We start from the raw sequence: 12,589 nt of genomic DNA on the forward strand, positions 1-12,589 counted from the left end.
GGAAGTTACATCGGCCACACGCGTACTACTCTTTTTCGTAGGCTCACTATGCATTTGCAGGACGGCGCCATTAGAAACCATATGTCCAACGAGCACCATATGCCTCTTACTAGGACCATATTGGATCCAAATACAACAATACTGGATTCAGTATTAAATACTGGACGTCTCAAAATTCGCGAAGCCCTGTACATCAACAAATACAAACCAACATTAAACAAACAATATAATAGTTTCGATTATACCCTTCAATTATTTTCTCAATATAGTGAACTGATACCAACGATTGCAGTCGAAAACAAGCCAGCAGACGTTTCAGTACCCACACGATACGAATATCGTTCTAAGTCTGACAATTTTCGACCAGTTAATACACAGTTATTAACGTCACGTCCGAAATCCATGGTCATCACGTCACTTGCTACCTTATTCAATAACTGCTAAATTATTTTATTTTATGATATTTTTATATTTATATTTTTATTACTTATTTTTCTATAATACTTATTTTAATAACGTCATTTTATTTTGTTTCAAATTTTATTTTTTTATCTTTATCTAAATTATTTATTAATTATAATAAATTTTAATTTCTACATTCACCTTTTTTATATCGTCTTACTGACTTTCACTTTTAATATCATCCCGCCACGAAACACTTGTTTTTCCCGTCTAACTGAATTGTTTTATTATACGTTTCTACACAATTTTATTTACTTATTTTATAATTTTATTTTAATTTCATTCGTTTAAAACCATTTATTGTTTTATTGCAATATTTTATTATTACAAGGTAACATTTTTCATATTTTACATTTTCTAATTTTCTAATTACAACGTCATAATTTCATTTCTTGTACTTTTCATTAAATTTCTTGATTTTAATGTTTAAATTATAATTCAATTTTTGATATTTCGTAAAACCAGGCTCTTATAATGACTGTATGTCGAAACAACGTTGTAAGCCTAGGATGACACAAAATGATAATAAATATGAATTAAAACAGCTTCGTGTTGTCAAAATCCTTATTAAAAAATTAATTAATGCAAAATGGGCAAAAATATTTAACGATATTTGCATCAAAGAAAACCTCGTTCCAAAATAAATATATATATATGTGTGTGTGAGTATGTGTGTTTATGTGCGTGTGTGTAAATCACGTATCATGTTCTACATGTGTGTGTTTCAATTAAGATACTAATTAATTTTAAATTTATTAGTTCAAGCAGAGCAAATTTGAAGGATGGCGTTCGCTTTGAAATGATGTTATACCATCATGGCCATCATCTTTTTTACTAATTTGTTTAATCATTATTCTTTCTTTGTTATCGGTTAGAAATAAAAAAAATAGAAATATTAAAGTGTGTGTGTGTGTGTGTGTGTGTGTGTATGTGTGTGTGTGTGTGAGTGTGTGTGTGCGTGAACTACAGCACCACCACCAACAACAACAACAACAACATCATTACCATCATCAACGACAACAATAACATTAATATCATCAACAACAACAACATTATCATCAACAACAACATTTATATCATCAACAACAACCACAACTACTACATCATCATCATCAACGACAACAACAACATTAATATCAACAACATCTACAACAACTACTAATACTACATTAGCAACAAAAACAGCAACGTCAACAACATTATCATCATCAGCAATAACAACATTAACAACAACAACATCAACAACAAAATAAAGTACAACCAAAAACTCTTTGATCGATCTTAATGTCACTAAAAACTTGTGATGTCATCTCCTTAACGAACATCAAAATGTTAATGAAACCCACAACCATAACCATAGCCAGAACATAAAAACAGTAACAATTTTAATGTCATCAAAAGTAGCAGTTGTTGTTGTGGTGGTGGTTGTGGCGGTAGTCGCAAGCATCGCTACTTTCGTCGCTCCGTTACACAAAGAACTACTCCTACAGAAGCAGATGATCTCCTCAATCATATCAAACTGATTGGGCAGTATCTTTTTGTAGCAGCCATACATTTTCGTTTCAGGAACGTTAGAGCCAATGCAACCCCTCGTCATAACATTTCCCTTTTTCAATTTGTCTGGTGGCGATGGTGGTAGTGGTGGCTGTGGTGGCGATTGTGGTAGTGGCTGTGGCGATTGTGGTAGTGGCAGTGGAAGAGATGTTGATTTTAAAAAATTTGGATGAGTGGAGAGTAAAATCTCCATAAATTATGAAATAAATATTGATGTGTGATGCATATACACATACACCGACGTAAACATACAACACGCACACACGCATGCACGCACACACACATAGAGCAACATTTAGACATCAAATGAAACGCTGAAATGAATTACGACAACTCCATGGCAGTCGTCTTACCCAAGTATGATGGAGCGTTGAAATAATAATTTGCAGTTGATCAAAAAACAGGAGGTTCAAATTAGTAATGGATCGGAGGTAAAGTTTGAATAGACTTTTAATATGCAAGGCGGATAGAAAAGACATTTTTTTAAAAAGAGTATGGGAAGGTAGTAAAGAAAGCTTTGTCACACTTCTTGATCTAAAAATATGTGTTTATACGGGCATGTATTATTATTATTTTTATTACGAAAAATTAAAATTCTTTAAAAAACTCACTCCAGGTCTTGAAGCATAGGTTGCCAAAGCACTGCTGCACACCGGAACTGTTTTTTCTGAAATTTCCTCCACAGTCGCTCGTCTCAGAGCATTTGTAACAACTCAGTGCGTCGTTTGGCGGAGCAAAAATTATGACTATAATTATATCATAAATAACTTATTATGACTATAATTATATCATAAATAACTTATTATGACTATAATTATATTATAAATAGTTTATTACGGCTATAATAATAATATAAACAACTTATAACTACTAATTATATTGTAAATAACTTATTATGACTATAATTATATTATAAATAGTTTATTACGGCTATAATAATAACATAAACAACTTATTAATACTAATTATTTTATAAATGACTTATTATGACTATAATTATATTATAAATAGTTTATTACGGCTATAATAATAACATAAACAACATATTAATACTAATTATTTTATAAATGACTTATTACGACTATGATTATACTATAAATAACTTATTTGGTCATAACTAAATTATGACCGAAAGAATAGAATGATGAAACTAATTTAGTCAAGATCGCCTATTTTGCGACCCGAGGCAAAAGTTTTTTCTCTGGCAACCCTTTCTCTAACCTTTTTCCCACCATCATCACCATATATTTTCCTAATTTTCGGGATGTACCATGGCAACGGATCAACCTAATCGCCCGCCCGTCAAACGTTTTCCCAATTAATTAACAAGTACCCCCAGAGTTTTGTGGCCCGGGGCAGTTCCCGACTTATGCCCACCCTTCTGGGCGGCCTTGAGTTAGTTTAATTTTTATTAAAGTATGTGTGTGTGCGTGTGTGTGTGTGTGTGTGTGTGTGTGTGTGTGTGTGTGTGTGTGTGTGTGTGTGTGCAAAAACTATATGACCACCCACCACCCACTTACTGCTGAATATAATTGAATAAAATATGATTGTTTGGTGGTAGTAGCAGTAGTACCCCCCAGAAATATAACTATGAAACAACATCTGCAAATTCTTAAAAAAAAATAATAATAATTTTTAAAACGTTTTATTGCATTAACTTTTGACTATATAATATGTACTAACTTTCAACTATTTAATAAACAAATTCTTCTAAAATTCATTTCGAAATTTGATGTCCTAAACTCGAAAGTTATGGGGGAAACTTTCAGATTTTACAAAATTCCATTCATGCATGCAGAGATGGTGGAGTGATTGAAAAAGTCTCTTCCGGTGTCGCAGCCACCTGGTTCGAATGCACAATGAACCTTCACTTAACTTCACGAAAGATCATTTATTTTTATTTACGTGTTTTTATTTACTTTCATTGAGGCGATTTGTTTGGCGCCGAGCTGTTTAACTCTAAATAGAGAGTTAGTTTCATATTTTCAATCTGTATTAATCTTTGATATATATATATATATATATATATATATATATGTATCCATGGTATCAATAACTAATCATTTCATGATTGGCAGATAGTTTTCTTGCAATCATCCTGTTGAGATTCTCTATTAACTATTTTAACTTTTATTTTGCTGTCTGTTATATTTTATTTTATTAGATGATGTCGTATGGAATTTTGGTCTGAGTCTAAATAAGTACTAAATATGTCATGTTATGTAGAGTTAATTATCCTAAACAAGTCATCTCTGTTGTAGAAATGACTATTAGTGAATTTTGTTCTGAGTCCACTAAATATGTCACGTTATGTGGAGTGAATTATCCTAAACAAGTCATCTCTATTGTAGAAGTGTCCGCCAACAACAGACATTCAAGCAATCCTCAAACACAGAATAAAGTTAGAAAAATATCAAACTCATCATGCTTTGGTAATAAATCCTCAAGGGAAAAAATAGACAGCCAAAAAGATTGATGGTCTGCCCGGATCGAGAATGGCAGCGGGTGAGCGATCGATCGATGGGGATTTCTGGGTGAGTATAAGCATGGAATGACTTGGAGAATCTGGAAAACTTATGAACAACTGGTGTGCAGAAAAATTAGATGATATAATATTTTTTTTGTGAATAAAATGGATTAAAAAAAAATAACATTACTTAAAGTAACATAACATAACTAAGCGAAACACCGTAACAACCGACTTTAGGCACAATTGACTATAAATATAATATATACGCTTTTGTGTTAGTTTCATCAAACGTTCTACTACTACTACTACTACTACTACTACTACTACTACTACTACTACTACTACTAGTACTTCTAATACTACTACTACTACTATTTCTACTACTACTACTACTACTACTTCTACTACTACTACTACTACTACTACTGCTATGGCTTCTACTACTACTTAGTAGCAGAAGCAGCAGCAGTAGTATAAGTAAACGAAATAGCTGTATCATTATTATTATTAGTATTATTATTATTATTATTATTATTATTATTATCCTTATTATTATTATGTTATTCACTCTACTGACATTCCTCAGAGGATTGTACTGCGATTATTTAACAAATAACTTTGTTGAACAAATAACTTTTTAACTCTCTTCGGAAATCTTTTCCTGGAACAACTTGCTTCAATCTTGCTGGAAGATCATTCCATACCTTGGGCAGAGCAACCTGCACAGTGTCACCTAGTTATTATTAGTAGTAGTAGCAGCAGCAGCAATAACAGTAGTAGTAGCATCGTCAGCATTATCATTTGTATTACTTTTATTTTTTGACGGCAAGCATATTAAAAATTATTCAACAGGTATGTAATAAAAATGAATGTTGTTGTTTTGTTATTGATTAACTGTCTGGCTGGCTGGCGGGCTGGCTGGCTCTTTGTGTTTAACTTTTTCATATCGACGTCATAATGTATAAAAATATTAATAATAATATTAATAATATAATAATAATAATTTTATTAATAATAATGTATAATAATATTTAGAATCGCTACAATGTGATTCAGCGCTTTAAACTTTGCCTATTGCAACTCGCCTCTTAAACGTACCCGTAACCCTCAATACTAATACTTTTAGTAACACACACACACACACACACACCACATATATATATATATATTTATATAAATTTATATATATATATATATATATATATATTTACATATCACATACACACACACATATATATGTAAATATATTCTGCAGTATTTAGTGTAGTTTATGGACTGATCGTCCGTTTACCTGAGGTTAGTTCTTTACTTTGGTATTTATTTAATGAGAATAATTAAATTAATTAATTTAGTTTTTGTTAAAATTGTTATTTTCAATACTTTAATATATTTTTGTTACGAAAATACTTGATAGGTTAGTTTTCGGTGATTTAAGTGTTATAAATATTGTTAAAGAGGTTAAGTTGACATTCTTCAAAATAACATTCAGAAAATTCACTGAACATTTAAAAATCATTTAAACAACGTCATCAACCAGTTATAACATTCAACCTTTAAACAAATAATTTACTTGCTAGCTGAACAATCAACTAACAAACCAACCAACCAACCAATCAACCAATCAACCAACCAGCCAGCCAGCCATCCAACAATCCAACCAACCAATCAACCAATCAACCAACCAGCCAGCCAGCCATCCAACAATCCAACCAACCAGCCAACCGACCGACCAGCCAACTAACCAACCAACCAATCAACCAGTAAAAATCATGAAGCAAGCAATTATAGCAGCTATACAGCTGTTTCTAGCTGCTTCTATTTTTAGCCCAGATGCAGTTGAAGCTATCAGCTGCTACTCTTGCACCAACTGCCCTAACCCTTTTAAAGCTAATGACGCATCTGTTAGCATCTGCAATGGAACTTCCTTCTGCTTAAAAAGAATTGTGGGGGATCCTAGTTAGTGCTGATAGGGGGGTGGTATTAACGGTGATGGTGATGATGATGATAATGGTGATTATGATGGTGATGATGATGGTGATGGTGGTGATGATGATTGTGATCATACGGTTGAAAGTGATTTAATTATTGATGATGATGTTGATGATGATGACGACAATGATGATTATGCCTATGATAAAGGTGACGACGACGATGATGATGATGATGATATGATGATGATGATGATGATGGTGATGATGATGGTGATGATGATGGTGATATCAGTGACGGTGATGATGACGGTGATGTTGATTTCAATGATAATGATAATGCATAAATAAGTAATCATGAACATTTTATAAGCACTTCAATCATTTGCAAGCTGCAACTGGGGGGCAACACAAACATCTGTTACGAAGTAGACAGGCTTGCATACTATGTCTCAGTATTGTCATTGTTGGAAAAAATTTTCCGCTACTATTGCTACTATTACTACAACAACTGCTGCTACTACTACTTCTACTACTGCTGCTGCTGATACTACTACTACTACTGCTGATACCACTACTACTACTGCTGCTGCTGATACTACTACTACTGCTGCTGCTGATACTACTACTACTACTGTTGCTGCTGACACCACTACTACTACAGCTGCTGCTGATACTACTACTACTACTGTTGCTGCTGATACCACTACTACTACAGCTGCTGCTGATACTACTACTATTGCTGCTGCTGCTGCTACTACTACTTCTACTACTACTGCCGCGGCTGATACTGAAACATAAGCATGCAAAAATTCAAAGTTCCTAATTTATTGAGAACAGTGGCGGATCTATAAAACTTTTTGCAAAATTTTCACAGTTGGGGCCAACATTTGGGAGTGACTTACTGAAAGTTATTTCATCGTTTGCCAATGGGCTTTGGAAGATCTTTTTTTTGTTTCATGTTTAAAAAATTTAGTCATTGAATTATTTTTTTGAGCAATTTCACGGCGTTACAGCAGAGTGAAAGGACAGCATAACGCCATTTATTTTTTGAATTTGAAATTTTTTTTAATATTTTCTTGATAAGTTACATTCACAAATTAAATTTCGGTAAATTAACGCGAATTAATATTTTCGCCAACATTTTTCCACAGATGCCACTTTCCCAATAGTGAGAGATTGCGCAGATTCGCTATTTTACGGATGTCAAACTTCGGTAACCGATCAAAACCAGCCCTACACTCTCTGCGGCTGCAATTCGGATTTCTGTAACAAGTCGAATACTGTTAGCTCATCCCTGATTATCGTTATCGTCGGTATTGCGTCTGTCGCAATCGGTATTTCTCGTTTCTAGATTCGATATGGGAATCGGTATTGTGTAAGATAATGTGTTTTTTGCCTGAATTCTTCAATTTCTTACAATTGTTGGTTAATTTAAGTTATTTTAAAATATTCACAACTAATTATATTGATTTTATGAATATAATTTAATTGATAATAGTTACAAAGATTTTCGATTCTTCAAAATGCAACATATTTTTTTTCAAGTTTTGTTGAATATTCACAATTATAACCAATAATCAATTTTTTCTAGATGTACAATAGTGCGGTGTTTATTAATTGATTGATTGATTAATTGATTGATTGATTGATTGACTGACTGAGACTGACTGACTGACTGACTGACTGACTGACTGACTGACTGACTGACTGGCTGACTGACTGATTTTCAATGTTAAGCACCAGGCATATTTCGTTTATTAAACTTTCTTCAACATTCAAACATCTGATTAATTAATTTTAATAAAAATTGAAATCGCGTCTAAAATTGTTTTTTGTTTTCGAACGTAATAAAACAACTCCTTTCACGGACGCATACACCAATCGATGTTTGTTTGCAATTTCGAATAACATCATCATAGCATGACGTCATTTTTATCAATCACGAACCGTCATCGTGATGAATAAAACATAATATTGTGTACAAATAAAAAGTGTCATTCAATATTTGGCTTTTAGTTATTTAAATTACCCAATATCCCAAAAGTTTAATCCCATCCCAAATGTTTAATCCCATCCCAAACGTTAAAATTAATTATGGGAATTCTAAAGAATAAAACTCATTTACATAATAAATTTTACTAAACAATATTAACGTCTAACCTGAAAACCATCTTTGACATTTTAACACAAAACGAAATTGAAAAACTCGATCAGCGACAAACCGACGATGGTCAGAACCGACACGAATACCGATTTCAAACCGACAGAACCGTTACAGTAATCGGTGACGCACCGACACGTTGTAACCTCATGGCTCGTGCGATAATTTGTTACGCAGTCGATAGACCCAACTTGGCTAGTACAGCCTCTTCGCACTTCTGTGGAGCCTACAATTTTTAAAGTAATTTCTGACATTCACGTTCACGCACACGCACACACTTTTACACACACGCACACACACACTCTCACGCACACACACGCATACACACGCGCACACGCACACACTCTCTCTCACACACGCACATACTCTCACACGTACATACACGGAATTGCATACATACATCATCACCAAACAAAACAAGACATATAGAAACCATTCAGATAAAAATATGTTTTCTTCTTGTAGCAAAACGTATTGTTGCACTTTGTGATGCGGCGATCCTGAATGCTGCTGTCGTTCATGGGATCGCTGCAGTCGCTACTCTCATCTTTACACGAGTAACACTTCACTGAGTTTGCCACTTGAGGCAAGAAGGAAAACAACATGGCCGCCGTTAAAAAGCCCGCCAAAAGTATTGATGACGATGATGGTGGGGGAAATGATGATGATAATGATGATGAGAATGGTGGTGGTAGTGGAAGTTTTGAGGGTAGCTCCAATGGAGGTGATGGTGATAATGATGACCGAGTTGTACTGGATTTATCCTTCATTTTCCTACCAACTGACAAAATTTATTATAAATAAATAAAATTGTTTTCAAATGTATGCAACTTGAACTAAATTTATTTATTGTATTACATTACTGCTACTGATGTGGAGTTAATGCCAAATGAAAATAATTTATACATGTTGTATCTACCGAATTGTTGTGAAGGTTATAATTTAAAAAAAAATTTAAACAAAAAATTAAAACAAAATGCATTAACTATCTCTTCTAGAAGGTTGACGAATTTCAGCAGTTGATTGAAACTTCATCGAACCGACGATGATATGAAAAACGTTTCAACAAGTTCGTGAAACATTGCCTCGCATCATTATTGTATGATTAGTGTATCAACGTATTTGCACGCATCACACTTGGAGATAACAATCTAAAAAGCGTATATTAATGCTAATACCACACACACACACACACACACACACACATATATATATATATATATATATACACACACACACATATATATATATATATATATACGCACATAATATTGAAATTACATGAGAATTCCTGGACAATAACACCAAAATAATATACCGTAATTCCATTCATTCCCCTCTGAAGTTAGCCAACTCCATCCCCATTGACATACGACAACCCCTGATAAACAAACAACAAAAGATTTCAACAATACTCTCAACAAGAGGGACAATAATAAAATATACTAACAACACCAATGATAGCGATTAAGACACTGAAGAAGGCACCATTGACCAAATAACATCCATTATAATTTACGATTGGCCAGATTAATACTCATAGAGCAAAGACATCCGATAAGAAATATTCAACAAGTTATTGAGAAGACTCACTGGCGTCCGATTATAAATATTCAACAACGAGCAATTGAAATTCTTTCTACCGATAAATTTAGAAACAGAGAAACCATCGATAATGAAAACAAGTAAAGTGTTGTATTTATCGATAATGAAAACACATGTTGAAAGATCGTAAAACTAAATATTCACATTGAATAAACAAGGAACCATTAAATAGGCACAGTATAAAAATATTTGATCATCTGGGCACAACCACAACATATCAATTGAACACCGAAGGTGGTATAGGAATACCGAAAAAAGCTTTTCTGTTCTACCACGCTTTAAAATAAATAAAAATTATGGTTTTGAACTCAGGAAACTTTCAATGATTTACGATCTATCGTTAGAAAAATCTAAAAATTAAATAGGAATTGTTGAATTCGATCGAAGCATTCAGATTTCTGCGTATCTTAGGATAAGAAATTTGAAAAACTTTCTTATCAACTTCAAATTTTCTTCATTTTACCCAAAACCAACGCAATAATTTTTTTGAAGAGAGGGGCAAAGCTCTGCACTTTTGGGAAGCATTATTGTAACAATTTCTTCTTTGTGTATAGATGAATGTGTTGAATTGAATTGTGAATTTATATAGCGCCAATTATACTTGCTTCCCATCAGCGCTCTGCTCGTAGAAATCGCTGAAAGCTAAGGGATAGCATGTTGAAAGCAAAGCCATCATTAATGATCATGATCACTAGGAGTTACCAAATAGGTAAGACTTTGGACGTTTTTTAAACTCAGCTAATGATAACCCAGATGTACGTAATTAGATAGGTAGGCTGTTTCAAAAAATAGGCCCAGCAACTGCAAAATCTCTGTCTGCTGTTTTCAGATTCCGATCTCTAACATACAGCGTGTACGAATCAGCAGACCTTAGACGCCCATGTGATGACATAGATGAAACTTTAATACATATTTCTTCTAAATATTTCGGAGCCAAACAATTCAAACTTTTCAATGCCATCACACCCAACTTGAACATGATGTATGTATGTATGTATTGTATATATGTATGTATTGTATATATGTATGTATGTATGTATGTATGTATGTATGTATGTATGTATGTAGGTAGCTATAAACCCGTTTTGATGTACCATAGACGCCCATGTGTTTATGTATGTATGTATATATGTATGTGTGTGTTTTTGTGCGTATGTATACATGTATGCATGTGTGTATGTGTGAGAGAGAGAGAGAGAAAGAGAAAGAGAGAGAGAGAGAGAGAGAAAGAGAGAGAGGAGTGAGACACGTTCGAAATTTGAAATGTAAATTTTCGCTCAATTATTTGTTAAATCGACATCTAACTCCCCGATAAACTTCATCCCGAATGCCTTCTCACTTGATTAAAAAATTTTTTAATACAGTGAATACATTTCATTTCAGTCAGACACCTCGTTCTACATTCATGTTTTTATTACGTATCTCTCAAATTGTCTTCAATTTCAAAACATTTCCTTTCTTTTCATTTTATTTTAATAACTTCACATGAATTGTTTTAATAATATTAAAAATCAATTGCATAAAATGTTGTTTAACATTTGTTTTTAAAATTTAACAAAAAAAAATCCAATAAAATTGGCTTAGCATGAAACTTTTTTGCCAAGAAATTTACTAAAACTAACCGGAGACCATTTTTTTACTCAATTAGCATTTGCTTTTCAAATTTTCAAATGAAAAAACTAATGTTTTTTTATACAAGTTTACTTGAGTTTGGAGGTTTCAAGAAAAACCTCAGCAATTTAAAATAAAAATATTCAATTGGGAGGCAAGTTGGCCAAAGTATCTCCCAGTCAAAGTGTTTTAGAAATTGTTATAAATAACAAGATATGATGTCATCATCATCTTCCTCATCATCATCGATCTTATCTGCGTCTTCATCATCATCGCCATCATCATCGCCATCATCCTCAGTATTACCCTCTTCTTCATCAGCCTTCACCGTTGCCAGTAAAAAATTTTGAATAATAATTCGTGTAAAATGTTTAGACGTCATTTTAAAACTTGAAAAACGATGCAACTAAAGTTATTCATGGATTTTGCTTCAAAATTAATCAATGTTGCTGAATAAACAAAATGAATTGATTTTAATAAAATTAATAGTAAAACAACAACAAAATTTCAACCATTCATTGGCATTTTTCAACCAAGTAGAAACCCGATAACGAGTATCGATAGACCGACAATGAAGCAAGCAAACATGGAAAGCGGTATCATACCGACAGAACCGTTACAAAGTTCCGACTTGCAGGTACACAGGGTCAATGTTTGAGTGTAGTTTTTCACGGTTTGGCACGATTGTTCGACGTCAGCAAGTAAGCAATTTCTTACAAACGATATTTTTTCTGAGGTAAAAATATTTTTTTAATCCGGTGAATTATTTTGTAATTTTTTTTGTTATTTTCTTGT

General features: G+C 33.1%; 1 protein-coding gene across 1 annotated transcript; it reads left to right on the forward strand.

Annotated features, from left to right (window-relative positions):
- Positions 1 to 81: 81 nt before the first annotated feature.
- HELRODRAFT_172523 (hypothetical protein) lies at positions 82 to 444 on the forward strand (the record flags this gene model as incomplete). The annotated part of the gene is made up of 1 exon (XM_009019201.1): positions 82 to 444. One exon carries the CDS (start codon positions 82 to 84, stop codon positions 442 to 444), a length of 363 nt encoding a protein of 120 aa, XP_009017449.1.
- Positions 445 to 12,589: the final 12,145 nt, after the last annotated feature.

The sequence above is a fragment of the Helobdella robusta genome, assembly GCF_000326865.2.
Source record: "Helobdella robusta unplaced genomic scaffold HELROscaffold_24, whole genome shotgun sequence".
NCBI classification, from domain to species: Eukaryota; Metazoa; Annelida; class Clitellata; order Rhynchobdellida; family Glossiphoniidae; genus Helobdella; species Helobdella robusta.